The 24,713-nt window shown below is 48.1% G+C and overlaps 2 protein-coding genes across 3 annotated transcripts in view; both read left to right on the forward strand.

Moving 5' to 3' along the window:
- Positions 1 to 15,448, forward strand: part of camk2a (calcium/calmodulin-dependent protein kinase II alpha) — a 52,226-nt gene extending 36,778 nt beyond the window's left edge. Inside the window, exons 12-18 of the mRNA XM_036133236.1 lie at positions 16 to 58; positions 10,749 to 10,789; positions 10,872 to 10,920; positions 11,042 to 11,117; positions 13,727 to 13,821; positions 13,901 to 14,129; positions 14,548 to 15,448. Of these exons, the coding sequence (XP_035989129.1) occupies positions 16 to 58; positions 10,749 to 10,789; positions 10,872 to 10,920; positions 11,042 to 11,117; positions 13,727 to 13,821; positions 13,901 to 14,129; positions 14,548 to 14,551 (537 nt within the window). The 3' untranslated portion in view covers positions 14,552 to 15,448. The remainder of the gene's footprint in view (positions 1 to 15; positions 59 to 10,748; positions 10,790 to 10,871; positions 10,921 to 11,041; positions 11,118 to 13,726; positions 13,822 to 13,900; positions 14,130 to 14,547) is intronic.
- Positions 15,449 to 19,843: 4,395 nt separating this feature from the next.
- Positions 19,844 to 24,475, forward strand: rps14 (ribosomal protein S14). 2 transcript variants are annotated; one of them, XM_012853597.3, is made up of 5 exons: positions 19,844 to 19,978; positions 21,874 to 22,024; positions 22,114 to 22,275; positions 23,751 to 23,827; positions 24,369 to 24,475. In XM_012853597.3, the coding sequence occupies exons 2-5, from the start codon at positions 21,876 to 21,878 to the stop codon at positions 24,434 to 24,436; spliced, it is 456 nt and encodes a 151-aa protein (XP_012709051.1). In that variant the 5' UTR covers positions 19,844 to 19,978; positions 21,874 to 21,875; the 3' UTR covers positions 24,437 to 24,475. The 2 variants fall into 2 exon arrangements, with proteins under 2 accessions (XP_012709051.1, XP_012709050.1); XM_012853596.3 differs by having other exon boundaries at positions 19,929 to 20,043.
- The last annotated feature ends 238 nt before the right edge of the window (positions 24,476 to 24,713 follow it).

A 24,713-nucleotide genomic window follows, 5' to 3' on the forward strand; every position in this document is an offset into this window, starting at 1 on the left:
GCTTCTTTCCTGCAGGGAGCCATCCTGACCACCATGTTGGCCACCAGGAACTTCTCTGGTAAGAACCCCACATCTCCGTCCCTGAGGTCAGAGGTCATGATAGAGGACAAGGGGTTGCTCATTGGCTGTCAGGGTGTCACTGCATGACCTCTGACCTGCAGCTTTAGGGTTCCAGATCCACCAATCAGCTGCCAGCTTACTCACAGTTAGCAGTTAGCTCGCTGAGTCTCTGTGTGAGAGAGAGCGTGTGTGTTTGTTCTTGCATCAGAGTGAGGACCATCACCAGTTTTTAACCAACAAAGTGAGGTCAATTTTGGGAAGTGAGGACATTTTCCTGGTCCTCACTTTCTTTCATATAGTAATGAGCTCTACTAGCCATATAGATGTTACTCTGTCTTTTTTATAAAAGGTCCTCATTTTTAATGTAAAATGAGTCTGAAGGTTCACAATTCTCTTCTCACTAGGTCCCTCTAGTGTATAGTTCTGCAACTGCACTCAGGTTTCCACCAAACTGGTTCTCTACTGCTCCCCCTATAGGTGTTCTTTTGGCGCTGCACCCAAATCTTACCAGATTGAATGCCTTTTTTAGTGATCAGTTTATTATTTAATATATAGGCAGTACATTTTTTATAGTGTAGGCAAAACATAGATTGAATCAGTATCAACCAAATATGTATTTTCAGGCTTTATGCATAAATAAAAATGGTTATATGCCTTCAGACTTATTCAATGCCCAGACAGGGAACATGATATTCAAGCTAGACATGATGTTGAAATTTTTTGTAATACAATTATGTGTAGATTAAAATTAATTAAACAATTAAACAATGTGTAGATGGCAGAAGAGTCCTGGAGAAGCAGGTAACAGGTAGACATGAAAACAGACTGGTAACAGCAGGGATGATGGGGTTAACGGGCTGGTGACAGGATGAAAGCAGAGCTCAGCTCATTAAGGCTGCTGAACTCTCTGGAGGACCATTGAGCAGGAAAAGACAGTATAATTTTGAAACTTGAACTGAGAAACGGTAAGAACAAGATTGTATTCTGCATTACCAGGAGATGCTAAACTGTGAGATGAATCAAAATCCTCCACTGAAAAGTGCCTCAACAGGAGGAAAAACCTCAAAGGTCACAAAAGGTCCTGGCAGGTTCAGAGGCCAGACAGCAGATGTCTCTGACATTGATGGAAACCCTATTCAAACTTCTGTGCATGCTCCTATTGTTTAATTGCTGCACCCAACTCAGCCACAGAAAAAGATAGCTTTTAAGCTTTTGATGAAAATTAGTTGTTGCTTCTAGCCTATGCCTAATAGAAGGCCTCAGTTGTCAAGTCAGGGTTGAGTTCTGGCACTTGCCAACAGGTTATGGAGAAAGGGGAGGTCTCATTTTATTTGTCTAATCAGGCTTTTGACAACAATACCACGCACACCGAAATCAGATCTTCCTAGCCTTAGCAGCAGAGTCAAAGACACTCCCATTTCCGGTATGTCAGTGTAGCACAGCGATGGACAATTCTGCAGGCTGTAGGATATAGTTAAAGTGTCATGCATGAGCCAGTCTCTTTATCAACTCTTCCCCTACAAATGGTACCATGCATTCCTGCAAAAACCTCCCCCACCTGCAGTAGGACGGCAAAACAAGTGTTTCACAAAATGGCGGATTTTTCGTCATGACTCCATTCTAAGATCTTGCTGGTATCACTTTAAGCCCTATCAAATGACCTTGGGGACCAATTAATGCTTATTATGGGCAGATATTTAAGAAATCATAGAGTATGCTGTTTTTTCCCCGTAAAGTAATCATTTTAATTTTGGATTCCTGAGTTTGTAACATTTTGGACAGTAGATTTCTTTGCTGTTTAAAATATGTGAAAAGAAGAATTGCTGTTATGATGAAATCTATGACAGCCTCAGTTAAAATTATTACACAAACCTTTTTCTATAAATTAATCAAAATGAGCTTTTTAGGACAGTACAGCATGTTTATTGTATATAAACAAAATATTTTTATACCAATGATAACAAAATTAAAATTAATCATACAGAAAATCTAAAAAGGATCCTAAACATTATGCCCCTAGAATAAAACTCAGTGCAAAGTCATGGCTATTTTTACTTAAGAAAACATCTCAGACTTAAGTCAGAGCCAGCAACCACTGAGTGACCCCTCCCTGACCCTCAACTTTGCAACATTCACAACCTGCAGATGGCCCATCAAGCTATTATCCAATCAGAGTCATGCATGTGGATTCTGCAATGTGCAAGAGGAATTCATGCTGCAAATTAGGAACAACAGTTGTTAGGCTCTGCTAATGTTTACAAAAAATTATTTGTTTCTAAAATAACCATTATTCAATGTACAATGGATTCTTTTGTTAAAATTATTAAATTATCAGGGGGTAATAAATCAGTGCCACACAACCTCAAGGTTTAATTTTATGTACAGCATAGGTTTTTTTCTTCAGTGCATTAATCAGTAAAACGTAAAAAAATATGTTTATTTTCAAATCTTAAGTACATTTACTTCTCAATTACTTAAAATGACAAAAAAGTTGGTTGGACTCCTCGGTTCTCACTCTAATGGTAAAAAACTTTTTGGTAAATTAATTCTCCATGCATGCTCCTATTATTCACTTGCTGCTCCCCACTTGGCCCCAGAAAAAGATAGTTTTTAAGCTTTTGATGAACGAGAGTCGTTACTTCCAGCCTATGCCTAATAGAAGGCCTCAGTTGTCATGTTAGGGTTGAGTTCTGGCACTTGCCAAATGGTTATGGAGGAAGGGGATGTATCGTTTTAAACGTCTAATCAGGCTTTTCACAACTATAACATCCAGATCAGAGCTTCCTAGCCGTAGCAGCTGGGTCAAACACACTCCCATTTCTGGTGTATCTGTGGAGCACAGGAACCTTCCTACAGGTACTTCAGGTTAGCTATATGACAGTCCTTAGCCGCTAATGGGGTTGTGTTCCGCAATACCAGGAGATGCTACACTGTGAGATTATTCAAAATCCTCCACTGAAAAGTGCCTCAAATAGGGGAAAAACTTCAAAGGTCACAAAAGGTCAGCAGTCAGATTGGCCTCCTTCAGTCACAAAGCATCGCCAAATCTGGGCCAAAACTGAACTTTTGACCACAAAGGGATCTAGTCCCATTTTCTATAGGTTGGTGACGCTATGGTGCCCAGAGTTATGGTGCAAAGAACCTCCAACCAGCTCCTGGCAGGTTCAGAGGCCAGAAAGCAGATGTCTTTGACATTGATGGAAACCCTATTCAAATTTCTGTGCATGTTACTATTGTTCAATTGCTGCACCCAACTCAGCCGCAGAAAAAGATAGCTTTTAAGATTTTCATGAAAGAGAGTCGTTACTTCCAGCCTATGCCTAATAGAAGGCCTCAGTTGTCATGTTAGGGTTGAGTTCTGGCACTTGCCAAATGGTTATGGAGGAAGGGGATGTATCGTTTTAAACGTCTAATCAGGCTTTTCACAACTATAACATCCAGATCAGAGCTTCCTAGCCGTAGCAGCTGGGTCAAACACACTCCCATTTCTGGTGTATCTGTGGAGCACAGGAACCTTCCTACAGGTACTTCAGGTTAGCTATATGACAGTCCTTAGCCGCTAATGGGGTTGTGTTCCGCAATACCAGGAGATGCTACACTGTGAGATTAATCAAAATCCTCCACTGAAAAGTGCCTCAAATAGGGGGAAAACTTTAAAGGTCAAAAAAGGTCAGCTGTGAGATTGGTCTCCTTCAGTCACAAAGCCTCACCAAATCTGGGCCAAAACTGAACTTTTGACCAAACAATAATTTAATGCCACTTTCTATAGGTTGGTGACGGTATGGGTGGGTCATTTTTGGGCCTCCAAGCGGGTCCTAGCAGGTTCAGAGGCCAGATGGAAAATGTCTCCATCTGATTTGAGGGAACCCCTATTCAACCTTCTGTGCATGCTCCAATTGTTTGCTTGCCGCCCTCCACTCGGCCCCAGAAAAAGATAGCTTTTAAGCTTTTGATGAAAGAGAGTATTTGCTTCCAACCTATGCCTAACAGAAAGCCTGAAAGGCCTCAGTCGTCATGTTAGGGTTGAGTTCTTGCACTTGCCAACAGGTTATGGAGAAAGGGGAGGTCTCGTTTTAATCGTCTAATCAGGCTTTTGACAACTGTAACACGCACATCCAGATCGGATCCTCCTAGCCCCAGCAGCAGGGTCCAACACACTCCCATTCCTGGTGTGGCTGTTGAGCACAGCGATGGACCATTGTGCGAGCTGTAGGATATAGTTACAAGATCATGCATCTAACAGTCTCTTGGTCAGCTCTTCCCCTTTTGCAAAATGTGTTTCACAAAATGGCAGATCTTCCCTAATTACCGTATTCAAAGTTCCTGCTGGTACCAGTTTATGCCCCATTTTAAACGGCCTTGTGAACCAATTAAAGCGTATTATGGGAGGATATTTAAGGACTCATAGAGGATGGCACATAACAAATGATGGCCTCCGACGTCCATAACCCCCCCCCCCCCCCCACACACACACACACACACACACACACACACAGCACAATTGCTTTTTGGGATCTCCGTGGAGCCCTAAGGTCTAATGTTCTGGTGGCATTTATATTTTGCAGAATGAAGTGACAAAGTCATGCATGGGTTTCTGTTCTTCATATCATTTAGGCCTTTTTAACGGTACCAAGCATGTCCAGATCAGACTCTGCAGTGTGAAGCAATGGGTTCAAACACACTCATTGTGAGAGGCCTTAAGTTCCTTTTTGACTACATTCAAATGTATTAAAGGGCCCTGTTATGATCTAATTGAAATTACCTTGGTGATAAATTATGTCTGCTTGTGGGATATAGAAGTGGCTAATTAGGAAATGGTTGGTGTTGTTTTGATGGTCTGATTAGCCTTGTTTCAACAGTGCCAAGAAAACCTCAAAAGAACAAACACACTCCATTTTGGACATGTTCCTCAATAGTATTACTTTAGTGAACATTTAAACAGCAGTCCCTCAGCCCTGGAGCAGTTACAGACCCCAAATTCGCAGGGCATGTTTCTCATGCAGCCTGGAACGTGCTTGGAAATCTAGGTGGCTCTATATTAAGTACAATTTTCTCAGGTGTCTCTTCAGTAGCAAAGTGTCTTTTAGTTCTCCTACAAACCTACCTGTATCATTTAGGGTTGACAAAATTGGTTGAGTTTGTTGTAGAGGGCTGATTTTCACAAATGCTGTTCAGAGCATTAGCCTGAGTGGATTCTGAGAGTTTGGTATCACTGGACCATTTTGTCTGGGTGTGGCAGGGGCAAGAATGGGCAAAATATTGACCTTTGACACCTCATGACACAGAGACACATTGTCCAATGTTGCCCGCATTTGTTGTGCAGCTTCCCCCTTAAAGCTTCTACAAAGTAGGCAGAGCCCAACTTTCTATGACCTTCCTACAGCTACTTAGGGTTAGCAACATGAAAGTCCTTAATGGCTAATGCGGTTGTATTCTGCATTACTAGGAGACACTACACTGTGAGATTAATCAAAATCCTCCACTGAGAAGTGCCTCGAAAAGGGGAAAAACCTGAAAGGTCACAAAGGGTCAGCAGTCAGACTGGCCTCCTTCAGTAACAAAAGCCTCACCAAACCTTAGACAAAACTGAACTTTTGACCAAAAAGGGATCTAATGCCATTTGCTACAGGTTGGTGGCACTATGGGAACGGGTGGGTAATTTCTGGGCCTCCAACCGGGCCCTAACAGGTTCGGAGGACAGACGGCAAATTTATCCCTCTTTGACACTGAGGGAACCCCTATTCAGCCTTCTGTGCATGCTCCTATTGTACACTTGCTGCCCCCACTCAGCCCCAGAAAAGGATAACTTTTAAACTTTTGATAAAAGAGAGTATTTGCTTCCAGCCTATGCCTAATAGAAAGCCTCAAAGGCCTCAGTCATCATGTTAGGGTTGAGTTCTGGCACTTGCCAACAGGTTATGGAGAAAAGGGAGGTCTCGTTTAAATTGGCTTTTAAAAACTGTAACACACACATCCAGATCGGATCTTCCTAGCCATAGCAGCCGGGTCAAACACACTCCCATTTCTGGTGCATCAGTGGAGCACAGGAACCTTCCTACAGCTACTTAGGTTTAGAAACATGACAGTCCTTAGCCGCTAACGGGGTTGTGTTCCGCATTACCAGGAGGTGCTACACTGTGAGAGTAATCAAAATCCTCCACTGAAAAGTGCATCAAAAAAGGGAAAAACCTCAAAGGTCACAAAAGGTCAGCAGTCAGATTGGCCTCCTTCAGTCACAAAGCCTCACCAAATCTGGGCCAAAATTGAACTTTTGACCAAAAAATAATCTTATGCCACTTTCCATAGGTTGGTGACACTATGGGTGGATCATTTCTGGGCCTCCAACCTGTTCCTTGCAGGTTCAGAGACTAGATGACAAATGTCTCTCTCGGACACTGAGGGAACCTCTATTCAACTTTCTGTGCATGCTCCAATTGTTTGCATGCTAACCCTCTACTCAGCCCCAGAAAAAGATTGCTTCTAAGCTTTTGATGAGTATTTGATTCCAGCCTATGCCTAATAGAAAGCCTCAAAGGCCTCAATCATCATTTTAGGGTTGAGGACTGGCACTTGAAAATGGGTTATGAAAAAGGGGGAGGACTTGTTTTAATCATCTAATCAGGCTCTTCACAACAATACCACGCACATCCAGATCCAATCTTCCTAGCCTTAACAACAGTGTCAAACACAATCCCATTTCTGGTATGTCAGTGCAGAACAGTGATGGACCATACTGCAGGCCGTAGATATAGTTAAAATGTCATGCATGAGCCAGTCTCTTTATCAACTCTTCCCCTACAAATGGTACCATGCATTCCTGCCAAAACCTCTCCCACCTGCAGCAGGAAGGCAAAACAAGTGTTTCACAAAATGGCAGATTTTCCCTCATGACTCCATTCAAAGATCTTGCCTGTATCACTTTAGGCCCTATATAAAATTACCTTGGGGACCAATTAATGCTTATTATGGGCAGATATTTAAGAAATCATAGAAATCATAGTGTATCTTGTTTTTTTCCTGTAAAGTAATAATTTTAATTTTGGATTTCTGAGTTTTAACATTTTGAACAGTAGATTTCTTTGCTGTTTAAAATATGTGTAAAGAGGAATTGCTGTTATGATTAAATATATGACAGCCTCGGTTAATATTATGACACAAACCTTTTTCTATAAATTAATTAAATCGAGCTTTTTAGGGCAGTACAGCATGTTTATTGTATATAAACAAACATATTTTTATACCAATGACAACTAAATTAAAAATAATCATACAGAAAAACTAAAAAAGAATCCTAAACAATATGCCCCTAGAATAAAAGTGAGTGCAAAGTCATGCCTGTTTTTACAGAAAATATCTCAGGCTTAAGTCTGAGCCAGCAACCACTGAGTGACCCCTCCCCGACCCTCAACTTTGCAACATTCACAACCTGCAGATGGCCCATCAAGCTATTATCCAATCAGAGTCATGCATGTGGATTCTGCAATGTGCAAGAGGAATTCATGCTGCAGATTAGGAACAACAGTTGTTAGGCTCTGCTAATGTCCACAAAAAATGCTTTGTTTCTAAAATAAACATTATTCAAAGTACAATGGATTATTTTGTTAAAACTTTTAATTTATCAGGAGGTAATAAATCAGAGCCACACAACCTCAAGCTTTCATTTTTAGTACAGCATTGGATTATTCTTCAGTGCATTAATCAGTAAAACGTAAAAAACATGTTTGTTTTCAAATCTTAAGTACATTTACTTCTTAATTACTTAAAATGTCAAAAAAGTTGGTTGAACTCCTCGGTCCTCACACTGATGGTAAAAAACTTTTTTGGTAATTTAATTCTTTTGCAAAATCTGAAGTGGTGTATTGTGTGTCTGTGACACCTGGTGACAGAAAATAAAAACGTTATCTTTCTAAGTAGCTCAGAACTACCGGTCCTCACTTTGTGAGTGCTTTTACTCGGTCCTCACTCCGTAGGTCTTACACGAATGTGTGTGTGTGTAACTCTGTGTGTGTGTGTGTGTGTGTGTGTGTGTGTAACTGTGTGTGTAAAACTGTGTGTGTGTGTGTGTGTGTGTGTGTGTGTGTGTGTGTGTGTGTGTGTGTGTGTGTGTGTGTGTGTGTAACTGTGTGTGTGTGTGTAACTCTGTGTGTGTGTGTGTGTGTGTGTGTGTGTGTGTGTGTGTAACTGTGTGTGTAAAACTGTGTGTGTGCTCTCACACGCTCTCAGGTCTAATCTTAGCTGTCAGGGAAACCACCGCCAGCCCCCGTCCTTCCAGCTGGGCCAATCGTTTGCAGCTGTCTGCACATGCTCAGTAGGGTCTTCCCAGTTGGCCCGATCGGTTCTGTCAGACTTCTGGTCGACTTTCTCTCAGGTTCTCTGTTTGGATCTCAAAGCAGAATGAGATCAATACGTCCCAAAACGGTCCAGAACCTCCAGAACCGATGGTGAATTCAGTGATCCATGGAGGTGAGCATCCAGCCAGAACTTCTGGTCTCAGGTTCTGGTTTCTGGACATGTTCCAGCCTTCGGTTCCGTCTCAGCTGACAGCTTCAGTTCTGGAGCAGAGCTGCTGTTTTCACACGGTTCTGCTTCGGTCATCAGGGCCGAAAACCGTCCAACATTCGGACGTTTTCCATCAGAACGCAGCGACCCGCTGGAAAAACCCGACAGAGCTGGTCGGGTTCTGCTCTGTGTGTTCTGCTCACAGAGCAGAACCCGACCAGCTCTGGGACCAGCCCGGTTCTACATGGGCTGCATGTAGAACCAGAACCGCAGGTCCAGCAGCGCATACAGCTGCATCTCAGTGCATTAGAACATGGGTTCTGTTTGGAGCCGAGAGAACACTCCACTGGTGCTGTGCCACAGGGCTACCAGACTTCACCTGAACTTTATGGAAATAAACATTGTTCATGCTTTGTTACAGGTGTTCATGCTTAGTTACAGGTGTTCATGCTTTGTTACAGGTGTTCATGCTTAGTTACAGGTGTTCATGCTTTGTTACAGGTGTTCATGCTTTGTTACAGGTGTTATTGTTTTGTTACAGGTGTTCATGCTTAGTTACAGGTGTTCATGCTTTGTTACAGGTGTTCATGCTTAGTTACAGGTGTTCATGCTTTGTTACAGGTGTTCATGCTTAGTTACAGGTGTTCATGCTTTGTTACAGGTGTTCATGCTTAGTTACAGGTGTTCATGCTTTGTTACAGGTGTTCATGCTTAGTTACAGGTGTTCATGCTTTGTTACAGGTGTTCATGCTTAGTTACAGGTGTTCATGCTTTGTTACAGGTGTTCATGCTTAGTTACAGGTGTTCATGCTTTGTTACAGGTGTTATTGTTTTGTTACAGGTGTTCATGCTTTGCTACAGGTGTTATTGTTTTTAAGTCTACATACATGCAGGTTGAATAAAGAGGAAGAGTAACAATAAAATAACCTCTGGGTGCAGCTCACTGCTGCATTCTTTTAGAACACACTGACGGGCCCCACCTGGTACCAGAGCCATCTGGTACCAGGTGGGGCCACATGGTACCAGGAACCATGATGGTGACCCCTGGTCTAGAATCATTCAGCAGTGGAGTCATTGTTACGCCTGGTCCAGAGTTAAAGACCAGAACCGGACTGCGGCCTGGTCCAGAGTTAAAGACCAGAACCGGACTGTGGCCTGGTCCAGCGGTGATCCACCAGAACCGGACTGCGGCCTGGTCCAGAGTTAAAGACCAGAACCGGACTGCGGCCTGGTCCAGGGGTAAAGACCAGAACCGGACTGCGGCCTGGTCCAGAGTTAAAGACCAGAACCGGACTGCGGCCTGGTCCAGCAGTAAAGACCAGAACCGGACTGTGGCCTGGTCCAGGGGTAAAGACCAGAACCGGACTGTGGCCTGGTCCAGGGGTAAAGACCAGAACCGGACTGTGGCCTGGTCCAGGGGTAAAGACCAGAACCGGACTGTGGCCTGGTCCAGCGGTAAAGACCAGAACCGGACTGCGGCCTGGTCCAGGGGTAAAGACCAGAACCGGACTGTGGCCTGGTCCAGCGGTAAAGACCAGAACCGGACTGTGGCCTGGTCCAGGGGTAAAGACCAGAACCGGACTGTGGCCTGGTCCAGGGGTAAAGACCAGAACCGGACTGTGGCCTGGTCCAGCGGTAAAGACCAGAACCGGACTGCGGCCTGGTCCAGGGGTAAAGACCAGAACCGGACTGTGGCCTGGTCCAGCGGTAAAGACCAGAACCGGACTGTGGCCTGGTCCAGAGGTAAAGACCAGAACCGGACTGCGGCCTGGTCCAGAGTTAAAGACCAGAACCGGACTGTGGCCTGGTCCAGAGTTAAAGACCAGAACCGGACTGTGGCCTGGTCCAGCAGTGACCCACCAGAACCAACCAGCCACCAAAGCTGCTGCTAGCGTGTGGGTCTGGGGGAGTTTCTGGTTCAGCAGCGGGTCAGAACCAGAACATCTGTTGGCTGTGGACACTCAGGAATGTGACGCCTGTCTGGCCCGCTGCTATCTTAAGTAGATCCTAAATTTGGCCCTGGGTCACGCCGGGCCCCCCCAGCTGGCCCCCCCGGCCCGCTCAGCTTTGCCCTGACCGCCGACTCGCAGGCAGCGCCGGCACCATGCCCTCGCTCCTCTTCTCTGCTTTCGTTCCTTTCTTTCTCACTCTGCTGCTTCTCTTTCTCTTCATTCTCATCCCTCGTTCAGGAGGAAAGAGCGGCAGCAACAAGAAGGCCGACGGAGTCAAGGTAAGGCTCCGGACCCGACCCGTTCACCAGAACCAGAACCGCTCGGTGCTGCCGTCACACTAACTGCTGTTTGCCGCTGCAGGAGTCGTCTGAGAGCACGAACACCACCATCGAGGACGAAGACACCAGAGGTGAGGTCCAGCTGACCCGCGGACCTGCAGCTGCTGGTTCTGTTCACGGACTAACGCCGTGTGTGTGTGTGTGTGTGTGTGTGTGTGTGTGTGTGTGTGTGTGTGTGTGTGTGCGTCTCAGTGAGGAAGCAGGACATCATTAAAGTCACGGAGCAGCTCATCGAGGCCATCAGTAACGGAGACTTTGAGAGCTACACGTATGTAACACACTGCTGCAGGCTTTTATTCTGAAAGTCCACCATCAGCGCTGCTGGGCCGTTGGGTTCTGGATGTTCTGATGAGACTGATGAGATGTTCTGATGTTCTGATGAGATGTTAGCATCAATGCTAACGTTACCGTTGGTCCTCAGAGAGGCTCCTTCACAGCCCACCTTAAAACTCACCTTAAAATCCACCTTTATTCTTTGGCTTTTACCTCTAGAGAGGCTTAGTTTTAATCTTAAATTGGTTTATTGTTTCTTTTCAGTGTTTTTGTGCCTTTGATCGCAGGTTTTTAATGGATGTGTTTTAGCTCGTAGTGATGTACAGCACGTTGTTTCAGCTGTAGGCTGTTTTTAAGCGCTGTATAAATACAGACGGTATAAAGCCGTGAAACACTAGCAGGCTGAGGGTTTTCAACATGGCCGAGCAAAACACGCTGCTGAGCTCCAGCAGCTGGGACCCATAAGGGACCCACCGTTAAAAAGGCCCTGATCAGTGTAGCGACCTCCTCAGGACATCCCAGGTACTGCAGGTCCACATTCAGGTGTGGAACCCACTGGAACCCTGCAGCCACCGCTGCGCTTCGCCCCAACGCCATTTGTTCCAGTTTTCCTTCCCAGCCTGCTGGGATTCATCCACCACCACCTGCCCTGTCTGTGGTGCGTTCAGTAGCCTGTCTGTGGTGCGTTCAGGGCCTGTACGTGGTGCGTTCAGTAGCCTGTCTGTGGTGCGTTCAGTAGCCTGTCTGTGGTGCGTTCAGTAGCCTGTCTGTGGTGCGTTCAGGGCCTGTTCGTGGTGCGTTCAGTAGCCTGTTTGTGGTGCGTTCAGTAGCCTTTTCGTGGTGCGTTCAGTAGCCTTTTCGTGGTGCGTTCGGGGCCTGTCTGTGGTGCGTTCAGTAGCCTGTCTGTGGTGCGTTCAGTAGCTTGTCTGTGGTGCGTTCAGGGCCTGTTCGTGGTGCGTTCGGGGCCTGTCTGTGGTGCGTTCAGTAGCCTGTTCGTGCTGCGTTCAGTAGCCTTTTCGTGCTGCGTTCATGGCCTATTTGTGGTGCGTTCAGGGCCTGTTCGTGGTGCGTTCAGTAGCCTGTTCGTGGTGCGTTTGGGGCCTGTCTGTTGTGCGTTCAGTAGCTTGTCTGTGGTGCGTTCAGTAGCCTATCTGTGGTGCGTTCAGGGCCTGTTCGTGGTGTGTTCAGTAGCCTGTCTGTGGTGCGTTCAGTAGCTTGTCTGTGGTGCGTTCAGGGCCTGTTCGTGGTGCGTTCAGGGCCTATCTGTGGTGAGTTCAGTAGCCTGTTTGTGGTGTGTTCAGGGCCTGTTCGTGGTGCGTTCAGGGCCTGTTCGTGGTGCATTCATGGCCTGTCTGTGGTGCGTTCAGTAGCTTGTCTGTGGTGCGTTCAGGGCCTTTTCGTGCTGCGTTCAGGGCCTGTCTGTGGTGCGTTCAGTAGCCTGTTCGTGCTGCGTTCAGGGCCTGTCTGTGGTGCGTTCAGTAGCCTGTTCGTGGTGTGTTCAGTAGCCTGTCTGTGGTGCGTTCAGGGCCTATCTGTGGTGAGTTCAGTAGCCTGTTTGTGGTGTGTTCAGGGCCTGTTCGTGGTGCGTTCAGGGCCTGTTCGTGGTGCATTCATGGCCTGTCTGTGGTGCGTTCAGTAGCTTGTCTGTGGTGCGTTCAGGGCCTTTTCGTGCTGCGTTCAGGGCCTGTCTGTGGTGCGTTCAGTAGCCTGTTCGTGCTGCGTTCAGGGCCTGTCTGTGGTGCGTTCAGTAGCCTGTTCGTGCTGCGTTCATGGCCTGTTCGTGGTGCGTTCAATAGCCTGTTCGTGCTGCGTTCAGGGCCTATCTGTGGTGCTGATGTGAGGGGGGGTCCTGTCGGCTCTCCTCAGAGATCCTGAACCACAATGACTCAGCGAATCTGACGTTGATGTTTTCAGACGTTGCGTAACCAAATCAGGGCCTGTCTGTGGTGCGTTCAGGACCTTTACGTGGTGCGTTCAGGGCCTATCTGTGGTGCTGATGTGAGGGGGGGTCCTGTTGTTCCTGTCGGCCCTCCTCAGAGATCCTGAACCACAATGACTCAGCGAATCTGACGTTGATGTTTTCAGACGTTGCGTAACCAAATCAGGGCCTGTTCGTGCTGCGTTCAGGGCCTGTTCGTGGTGCGTTCAGTAGCCTGTTTGTGGTGCGTTTGGGGCCTGTTTGTGCTGCGTTCAGTAACCTGTTCGTGCTGTGTTCAGGGCCTTTTCGTGCTGCGTTCAGGGCCTGTCTGTGGTGCTGATGTGAGGGGCGGTCCTGTTGTTCCTGTCGGCTCTCCTCAGAGATCCTGAACCACAATGACTCAGCGAGTCTGACGTTGATGTTTTCAGACGTTGCGTAACCAAATCAGGGCCTGTCTGTGGTGCGTTCAGGGCCTTTACGTGGTGCGTTCAGGGCCTGTCTGTGGTGCGTTCAGTAGCCTGTCTGTGGTGCGTTCAGGGCCTGTCTGATGTCTGATGTGAGGGGGGGTCCTGTCGGCTCTCCTCAGAGATCCTGAACCACAATGACTCAGCGAATCTGACGTTTTCAGACGCTGCGTAACCAAAGCTTCTGCCTCCAGTCCAGCCGATGTGTTTCTGTCTGCTCAGGAAAATGTGCGACCCGGCTGTGACGGCCTTTGAGCCCGAGGCTCTGGGGAACCTCGTCGAGGGATTGGACTTCCACCGCTTTTATTTTGAAAACTGTGAGTTGATTTGAGCATTGTAATGGCGGGCCACGCCCTGCCTACCTGTACAGGTAACCGTTGGGTTTGTGTTCCCCAGTGTGGTCTAAGAACAGCAAGCCGGTCCACACCACCATCCTGAACCCCCACATCCACCTGGTGGGCGACGAGGCCGCCTGCATCGCCTACATCAGAGTCACGCAGTACATCGACTCCAACGGCACGCCTCGCACCGCCCAATCAGAGGAGACCAGGGTGTGGCACCGCCGGGACGGCAAGTGGCAGATCGTCCACTTCCACCGCTCAGGATCGCCCTCCACCCTTAACAAGTAAGAACCGCTCCAGAACCAGGAAGGCTGGGGGCAACCGGACCGCATGGAGTCACTGAGGGTCCGTTCAGTAAACCGATCAGAACTTTTCTGGTGAAGACTGAGCTGCTGTTGGACTTTAAGGAACCGGTACCAGTGGGACAAACCTTGACGGTGCGGTTGGGTCCAGAGGTCCGTTGTGAAACGGCAGACGGGCTCAGAGGCAACCGGACCTCCGCTGGGTTTGTTTCTGAAACGTGTGAGCCACCAGAACCGACTCCTGGATCGGAGTTGAAAGTCCGATTCCCTCTGATTTAAGCCTGCTTGCTGTTGCCATGACCCGGGTACCATAATATGCTCAGCCGGCCCGCAGCATGGTGCTGCCACCGCCGTGCTGGGCAGAAAGCTAACGGTTGCTTCTCCTCCTCTGTCCCTGCAGCTAACGGCGTCCTCCAGAGTGGGTGGGGCTCTGACGGGACTGCTGCCGCCGTGACAACAGGACGACGCACAGCAGGCCAGCTGTTGTCTGACACCAACCATTCAGCATTTTCTTTGACGGGTGGAGGAGACCGCGGGGTTAGAAAGCTTCAGTCCGACTCACGCGGCAACGAATCCCATCATCAGTTCATCAATCAGTCATCCAGCCAATCAGCTTCCTCTGCTCACACTGCAACCGACCAATCAGCTCACTTGGTGCAGTAACCAGTGGTAGGAAACCTTGTATCTCCAGCTGTAAGCACACAGCGCCCCCTGTGGTCAGAGCCTCTCACTGATTAATGTCTGTCGTTAGCTCTGAGGCTGCGATGCTACTGAGCATGTGCAGAAACGTCTGTTTACTCTATCGTGTTCTTTCATCAGACATTTATTATGAATGTGAGCTGGAAATGAACAGAACCAGTAATCTGGATCAGAACGAGCCGGTTTACAGTCTGAGAGATGCAAGGTTTCCCCCTGCTGGTCAGCTTAGGTATCTGCGGTGATAAATAATAATGAGTTATAGTTTATTATCTCTAGAGTTAAAATAGAAACTGATCAGATTTTTTACTGATTATATCCTGATCATATGATAGTTTTTTCATTTGAGTGTTTGAATACAGATAATTTTAACATCATTTAAAGGTAAATTTCCAGGTGCCATGCAGAGAGCCCAGAAGCTTCCACCATCTCCAGCCTTCGATCTTCCACTTCATCCAGCCGCCCCGTCAGGGAGGGCCTAACGAGCTACCTTAACGAGCTGCCTGCTCCTGCACGGCTTCATCAGCTGCTTTATTGTTCAGGCTGAGATGTTTCCCATGGGGAGAAGAAGAGAGCAGGAAGGGAAGACTGAGAGGAAGTGTTTCGGAAAAGAAAGCACAGCCTGAATATTATTGGATCAAACTAGATTCTCATCGTGTTTTCTTCTCTTCCTGGAAGATCTACAGGTCTGTGGACCTGATCTCTGTGAAGCTGAGACACCAAGCAGGACTTCAGTTTGAACAGAGCGTTTCAGAACAAACCCAGACAGCCAATCAGAAGCACCGACCCGTTAGCAGGACCAAAGTTCATGAGTCAGCAACTTCAGCTCATGTAAACATCGACCTGCAGTTTGCACCAAGTTTTGCTTCATGACTTAAACAGAAAAGAGTTTATCTTCACAGCGCCTGCATAAGTATTCACACCCCTGTAAGTTTCTGTTCTGGTCCAATCGAAAATGTTTTACTGGGATTTTAGGGGACAGAACGACACAAAGTAGTAGATCAGACATTAAGGTGCGCCCCAATTTACTCTGAGACCCAAAATAAAATCCAGGAGAACCAACCGCCTCCAGAAGTCCACTTCCTCTGGTTCTGGCCTCAGAGCTTCTCCAGAGAACATCAGAGAACGTCCAGCATCATAGAGACCAGGAACCAGCAGGTCAGGGAGGAGGTTCTGGTCCAGTTTACAGCAGGTCAGGTTCTACAGAACCTCCCAGAGTTCTGATCATCATCTGGACCTGGAGAGAGGATGGACCACCTGCAGACCTACCAGGACATGGACGTCCACCTGGACTGACAGGCTGGACCAGGAGAGCATTGATTAGAGAAAATACCAACCTGCCACACTTTTCAGATCTAATGTGTTTAAATCCTTTAATTTAATCCTAACTGACCATGAATGATTCCTCTGTGCCGTTACGTCTGTCCCATGAAATCCTAATAAGACGCAGTAAAGCTTTTGGGTTGGACCGGGCCAGAATGTGGAGCTGATTGGACCTCTGAATGTTGGTCATGATCAGAATCAGCGCCTGGTTCTGGTCTGCCGGTCCAAACTGTCCTCAAAGTTACACTTTGGTGGGCTCTATTAAGTTCTGATGAAGTTCTGAGATGAAATGGCTACATGGAGAGTAAAGCATCCTCACCAGGATGCGTCCTGGTCCTGGTTCTGGTTCTGGTGTCGGATCAAAGTGTCTGTAAAGGTCTTCAAAGACCGAACTCTCCTGTAGAACCTGTTGGACTCCTCTGGACCTCTGTGAGCAGAACAATCTGATGGTCTGGGTTTGTTCTGAAATGTATCGCCTCTGATGGGTTTTGGGTTTTCCGGCGCTTTGATGATTTTATTTTTGACCAAGCTGAAGGGGAAGATGGACTTGGTGTGTCAGCGGCTCCGTCTGGGAGTTCTGGTTCTGGAGGTGTTGCTGCTGAGGGAGCTTCTGCATGGACGGCTCGTGTTCTTCCTCCTCGGTGACGGTGTTCTGTACAGACTGTGACTTTCTGCATGCTGGACTTCGTGTTTAGTGTTTGGGCTTCAGGTTCTGCCGTGTTCTGCTGCTCCCGGCTCTCGGACCTCTTCCCGTCTCTGAGGTTTAGCCCTGTTAGCGTTCCTCATTGGGAAGCATGGAGTCCGTTAGCCGTGAGCTAACGAGACGCAGGCGGCGCCGACTTTGATATTCTGCCGGTTTGATCCGTCGTGTTCGTCTCTGAAGCTTCAACGAGCTTTTTACCGTCGGAGAATGTAGAACTTTGTACAATCAGATTCTTACTATGACGACGATCTTACTATCCTTAATAAATGGCATTTGTATATTTTAAGCTTTTTAATGTTGGGATCAGACTTCCAGTGCTGTGAGCTACTTCCTGATATGCAGTTTAACGTGTTTTAGCCGCTGCTGAATGTGTTTGCCACCGCTGCCCTTTGGTTCGCTCCACATTTCTCTGACCACCGTCTGGAGTCCAGGCTGAGCGACGCAGACCGCCGGCAGGGCCCAGGAGGGCGGGGCTTAGGGGGCGGGGCCCAGGAGGGCGGGGCTTATGGGCGGGGCCATACATAGCAGGATTAGGCCACACCCACTGCTCCAAACTGAACGTATAAAGCCGCCGTTAGGTGGATGGAGCTAACGGCGGTTCGGTACCCGCTGCTTCCTGTAGCTGCTCCCTTTGAAGTGAACCTGAACCCGTTAATGTTCTGCAGACGTTCCGTCCATCAGGTTCTGTTCCATCAGCTTTGAGTTTAAACTTGTAGAGCAGAAGGTTCTAGTTTCATTGGGTCTGAGTGGGCCGCTAACGAGCTCCTGTCTCTGGGACGCCCCTCCCCTCCTGTTGCTGCAGCTGATTAACAAAGACGTGACGTCAGCCCCTGCCTGGGCTCCAGGTGGCGCTGCAGAGTGAACGTCGTTTTCTACAGTATCCGGTGATTTCTACAGCTGCACCTTCACTCTGAACTCTTACGACACTTGAAAGTATTTATTAGAGGCAAATGATGCAAAAAAAAACTCTCCCTGCAAACATCTGAGATGTCATTTTGTAGAAACTTTTGGTGTTTGATGCTTGAAGCTGAGTAGATTTGTGTTGTTGAATAAAGAAAGTTCTGGTCTGAATGAATCCAAAGCAGCGGCGCTGGTGGATCCCACAGGCCTTCAGGATCTGCTCGGTGGGAGGTTCATGGTGTGGGACCCACCTGCAGCTCTGCAGGAGGATGAAACAACCCCCAGAGAGGAAGGTTTACTTCTAGTGCTCAATATTTGTTCATTTTCCTTTAACGTCTGATAAATGAATAAATGGCCGTGCTGAATGTAGTCCTTCTGGGTAAAGTCCAACCCAAAGACCTCCTGATGCTCTGACCAGCCAATCAATGATCAACAGGCCCCCCCACCCTCAGCTTTTTCTACTATGGTGGATATTGTAGTGTACTGCATTAACTGGTCTGATGCTGCATGCTCAGTGTATCTCTGTGGGAGTCTGTGTGCGTCTGAGGGCGAGAATGTTTTTAAATCGTTTCTTTTGTAGGTTTTGGAGTAATTTCTTCTTCTGCATCGTGTTCAATATGATTCTGTAAATAAAAGGAGATGGTCAAACTCTGGGCTCTGATTGGTCTCTGCTTTCTCCCGTTCTTCATGCAAACACCAGGCTGCAGACAGCAGGTGCTGCTGGTCGTCCGTCTCTGCAGGTTTCTCTCAGGTCCGGTCTGCTGAGCCTCACCTGCCTGCAGCTGCTGCTGCTTCACCTGTGCACACGCTACCAGGAGAGAAGACTCACCTGACGAGGCTCACCTGACGGCAGAGAGCATGGAGACGTCCTCCTGCTGCACGTCAGACACGTTCTCAATGCACACATCATCAGAACAAGCTAAATGATTGGGCTAAATAGATCATTTTAAATGCAATACAGAACAATCAACAGAAGGTAAATCAATGTAAAAGGAACAGGAAAAATCTAAATTGTAATACATATAATTAATTTAAATTGTTAAACTCTGGTTCTATTATCTGATAATGTGGTGAATGTTATTAAAATACTCTTCAAACCGTAACTATATTTTACCATATTTAATCAAAAAGGCAGAGGAATGTTTACAGATTCAGTTCTGGGTTCTCATAACAACACGACCGGTACCTGAGAACCCCGCTGGTTCTCCCAAACAGACATTAAATACCAAACATGTGTTACACCCATTCAGGGGCGTGCACAGTGTGATATCAGCGTTCCTCACATTGGTGGAGAAGATCATGACGTCACATCACCCATAAGTCATTCTGTCCCGTCTGAGTCTGTCAGACTGTTTATCTGTCATTTCCATGGCAAACACCTTTCCACTCCAGTCTCTGTCATTTTAGAATGTCCAACAAAATAAAGCATAAAACAAAACTTTATGTAAAAATTATATATTTTTTAAAGTGAATTAGGATCAAAACTGACCCAATACAAACAAAGCTGCAGAAACAAGAACAAAATCAAATAAAAACCGGATTAACCAAAAATTGTTAAATGAAAAGAAGACATTTAAAAGATGCACTAAACTGCTGAGCAATGACTACAATCAGTCATAAAATGAGCAGCAACACAAAACATCTTCTATCACATCTATCTCTGCTGGGGTGGTGAGGGCTGCTGGTGCCTATCTCCAGCTGTCAGTGAGAGGCGGGGTTCACCTGGACAGGTAGCCAGTCCATCGCTGGGCAACACAGAGACAAAGAGGACAAACAACCATTCTCACACACTCACACCTAGAGAAGCCAATTAACCTGACATGTTTCTGGACTGTGGGAGGAAGCCGGAGTACCTGGGGAGAACCCACGCATGCACAGGGAGAACATGCAGAGAGACCCAGGGCAATGTTAACACAAAACCCTGAAGCTTAAATTTACAGAAAGTCAAAGTTGGTGTTTTTTATACATTTATTAACCAGAGTGGACATAACATTTAAACGCGGAAGTTTTAGGACCTACTGGGCGACAAAGTAACACGTTTAACCTGCTATTAAGGTGTAAAAGGGCCGTAATGAGGTCTGAGTGAGGCGCAGTGCAGCGCTGGCCGCGGCCGGCAGGGGGCGGCAGCGGCAGGAAGATGGCCTTATTGGCGCTTCCGGTGGCGGAGCTTCCTTCTTTCTGTTTGTGCCCCGAGAAGAGACGCTGTGAGGTGAGTCCCGCTCAGGAAACTATCCGCCATAATCTTCCTTCCAGGCGACCATCCGTCCGTCTAAGGTGCGTTTTCTGACAGACTGAAGCTTTCCAGGAGCTCCGCTGCCCGAATTTAGTTTCTGTCGCGTATCCGCGGCGCCTTTTCTCCGCTTTTCCTCCGCTGTTGTCCTGCCGCGGCGTGCCGCCATGTTGGCTGCTCGCTGGAAGCAGCAGCGGCACATGACGCCGTTTTACCGGCGCAGTCCCGTTACTCACGGCCAGGTTCACGGAGGAGAGGCGGCGGTAAACCTGGTTAAACCGGGCAGGTGGGGACGGCCGGCTTTAAGGGCCGCTCCGGGCCGAGCTAGCAGGCTAGCCGTAGCCTGGCTGCTGTTTAGCTGTGGGACCAACGGTACCGGTCCGGTTAGAGAGTAACGGGCTCGGTTCCTCCGGTTGATGCGACAGAACCACATGTAGCTCCGGAGCACCGGGCTGCAGCCGCCATGTCCGCCGGTGTCCCAGCACCGGACCGCGGTTGGCCCGCCGCGGTGCCGTTTCCTCAGGAAGCTGTTCTGGTTCTGGACCTGTTCTGGTTCTGGACCTGTTCTGCTCTGGTTCCATTCTGGTCCAGGTTCTGCTCCAGGTTCTAGTCATGTCCAGGTTCTGGACCTGTTCTTGACTTGTTCTGCTCTGGTTCCGTTCTGCTTCTGGACCTGTTCTGGTTCTGGACTTGTTCTGGTTCTGGTCCAGGTTCTGGACCTGTTCTGGTTCCATTCTGGTTCTGGACCTGTTCTGGTTCTGGTCCAGGTTCTGGTTCTGGACCTGTTCTGGTTCTGCTCATCTTGGTCATCCAGGCTCTCTTTCACCATCATGACCTGTAAACTGGGTTCTTTGCTGTTTCTCTCCTGGTCACAGAAAGTTCTGCTGGATCAGAACTTCTTCTGTCTTCTCTAACCCCCGGTGGGTCGGGGCGTTCACACTGAGCCCGGTTCTGGTTCTGGTGGGGGTTTTCCTCTCCACGGTCGCCTCATGCATGCTGGTTCTGAGGGATTGCTGATCTCTGCAGGGTTCCATCAGAACCTCAGACGTTCTGCTGCTTCTCCTGAGGTGGTTCTGTTAAACCCGGCAGCCTCCAGAACCCTGCTGCAGGTGTTCCTGGGCCGGTTCATCCCCTCGGTACCACCTGTGATCAGAACCCAGGTGGACTAACCGGGCTTCATTAGCAGAACCTCAGCCTCTGAATAAACGCTGACAGAATCATTTGGTGGAACCTGGTCGTTCTAAACAAGCCTTTACACATTATGTCTGCAGCTCAGAACCGACCCGGTCCGTTAGTGGCGTTGGTTCTGAGCTCTTCAGGGGAACCCAGCCGGGTCTGAAATGGACCTGAGGCGGTCTCTGGTTCTTAACGGGTCACAGCCTGCAGGTTCACACAGAAACACTGATTAATGTCGATAATTATCTATAAACACAAAACATTTATTCTAACTGTAGTCCTGGACATGTTATGCTGTTGCTTAGCAACCTGTTTATATACAGACAGTGAATTCTAACTCAGCATTTATTTTACCACCGTGTTACCAAAACTAAGTTTATAACAGAAAAATGTGTGCTTTCTGAAGGGGCGGAGCTTCCTGGGTCTGTGTTGTGATTGGCTGGGAGAATGTAATATTAATCTGCACGAATGCATAAAGTACAAAAACTTTTTCTATTGAACTTTTATTACATTTATTGTATTGTGGATGTCTATCTCAGGGCTGGACGATGAATAAACCTTATTGCTGTTATTACTGAGTGGTGGTCCATGGTGGACATGTTATGCTGTTGCTTAGCAACCAGTCTTTATTTACTGAATCATGGTCCCTGGTGGACATGTCGCGGTCCAGCCTGACCTCTGACCCCTGCCCCCCGCAGACATGGCTCCTCGTAAAGGGAAGGAGAAGAAGGAGGAGCAGGTGATCAGCCTGGGTCCTCAGGTGGCTGAGGGGGAGAACGTGTTCGGCGTCTGCCACATCTTCGCCTCCTTCAACGACACCTTCGTCCACGTCACCGACCTCTCCGGGAAGTGAGTCAGCGACCCCCCCCCCCCACCGTCGGTCCGGTCCGGCCCAGGCCCGGTTCTGATGCTCCGGTTCTGATGCTGTGTGTTTGCAGGGAGACCATCTGCCGCGTGACGGGGGGGATGAAGGTGAAGGCCGACAGGGACGAGTCGTCTCCGTACGCCGCCATGTTGGCGGCGCAGGACGTGGCTCAGCGCTGCAAGGAGCTGGGCATCACGGCGCTGCACATCAAGCTGAGGGCCACCGGAGGCAACAGGTACGCTCACCTGGACCACCTGGTCCAGAATCACCTGGTCCACCTGGTCTAGACTCACCTGGTCCAGACTCACCTGGTCCAGTCTAGGGTGGTTGATAAATCAAATATACTGTCTCTCAGGTTTCCCTCCTCGCTGTAGTTTAAATGACTTTATCGTGTAACTTTTCATGGAAAGATTGAGCCGCTGTATTTAACTCACTGAGTTTAGTTTTTCCCACACGCTGTGAACGCATCACTCGCTCCTCCTCCACACCAGAAAGCGCTCTGACCCACACACACATAATGAAGCCGTGTGTTTCCTAACGTTGAGTAGACCGTGAGAATTATGGCGACGGCGTTTCAGGTAAATCAGAACGAGTGTGAGGAGAAACAGCAGCGGGTCAATAATCTGGCAGCGGGTTGGATTTCACAGGAAGGAGGTTAAAACATGCCGTAACACCATTTCCACAAAAGGTAGCAATAGCATGAATTTGTTCCCTTGTTGAAGACCCCCCCCCCCCCCCCCCCCCCCCCCACACACACACACACACACACTGAAGGGAACTTTAATTAAACGAGCCAGTTTTAATAAAACTGTAGAAACTGGCGTCTTCTTTTGCTAAATCCCACATGACAGAAAAACGTTTGTTTAAAATTTCCCAGCATCTAAAGAGCAACGGAAATATTTTTGAGAAGCTCTGAATGTGTAGCTGTGACTGATCAGTTGATTTTATAGTCACTATACGAGCTTTTATTTTTGGGATTGTCACATTTTTATGATAACTTTTATTTCAGGTTTATTTTAGGTCATATTTTTCCTTTTGGTTCTGGCATGTTCTGTTTTTAAGGATCAGTGTTGACCATGAAAGAGCTTTAATGTTAAAATAATGTAATTTGTGCAGCTGTGGTTAAAAATGGCTAAAATAAAACATTTAAAGTGTTTATTTTCCAATCAATTTTTCAAACAAAAAGAATTGACAGGTTAATGAGATACTAATGCAGCTTTAGGAACTATGTGGCTAAAAACATTTATTATTCAAGGTGATCTGAACGTATCGGGATATTAGATCTTCATATCACCCACCCCTACCTGGACTCACCTGGTCCAGACTCACCTGGTTCTGACTCACCTGGTTCTGACTCACCTGGTTCTGACTCACCTGGTTCTGACTCACCTGGTTCTGACTCACCTGGTTCTGACTCACCTGGTTCTGACTCACCTGGTCCTGACTCACCTGGTTCTGACTCACCTGGTTCTGACTCACCTGGTTCTGACTCACCTGGTCCTGACTCACCTGGTCCTGACTCACCTGGTCCAGACTCACCTGGTTCTGACTCACCTGGTTCTGACTCACCTGGTTCTGACTCACCTGGTCCAGACTCACCTGGTCCAGACTCACCTGGTTCTGACTCACCTGGTCCGGGCTCACCTGGTCCAGACTCACCTGGTCCAGTCTCACCTGAACCGGCCCGGCTCACCTGTGTCTCTCTTTCAGGACAAAGACTCCCGGACCCGGGGCCCAGTCGGCGCTGAGAGCTCTGGCTCGGTCCGGCATGAAGATCGGACGCATCGGTACGTTCCTCGCTCACCTGGTTCTGCTTTGGGTGCGGTTCTGTCTGGGTCCGCCCAGAACCAGACTCTGGATCTTCAGACGGGGACGGTTGGATCGGTACCGCTCCAGATCCATCAGCCAGAGAGAAGCTGCTGCTGGACCTGCAGAACCCGTTCTCACCCAGAACCCTAAAGCAGAACTTTCCTGGGATTCTTGGTGGAAACGGGTTCTGAGGTTCTGCTGTGATCAGACGGTCCAGTGATCGTGTTCTGATCCAGCTTCTCAGGCAGGTTCTGCTCCATGAACACCTGTTGGTCTGGTTGGTTAACGGACCCAGGATTATCTTGGGTCCATCCAGAACCAGTACCGCTGCAGCAGACGGTACTGAGATGCTGGGTTCTGGGCCGGAGCGTGCCAGAACCTGCAGCAGGTGTTTGTGGAGCGGCGGGTCCGGTTTCTGCTCCCTGTGATGATGTCATCAGGTCCGGTTCTGGGGAACCAGCAGAACCTGCAGGGTGTCAAAGGTCCGGTGGGCTCATGTCGGTTCTGTTCTGTTCTCAGAGGACGTCACTCCCATCCCGTCGGACTCCACCAGGAGGAAGGGCGGCCGCCGCGGCCGACGTCTGTAGACCTGACCTTTCACAATAAAAGCTTCAAGTTGAGACCAAGTCTGTTCACTGTGGTGCTGATCAACCGGTCCGAACGGGTCAACAGAACCAGCATGGCCTCATTCAGGCTCCGTGTTTAGCTTGTTAGAGAAAACGGGCCATGGACCCGTGGTTAGCAGAACCAAACAGAACCAGAGGAACTTTGTCTGTAGAACTTTTCCTCATCTGGACCTTCAGAACCAACGATTCTCCGGTCCGACTAGTTAATGTCTGGTTAAACCAGGACGGATTAGAGATC

The sequence above is a fragment of the Fundulus heteroclitus genome, unplaced genomic scaffold, assembly GCF_011125445.2.
Source record: "Fundulus heteroclitus isolate FHET01 unplaced genomic scaffold, MU-UCD_Fhet_4.1 scaffold_59, whole genome shotgun sequence".
Lineage (NCBI taxonomy): Eukaryota > Metazoa > Chordata > Actinopteri > Cyprinodontiformes > Fundulidae > Fundulus > Fundulus heteroclitus.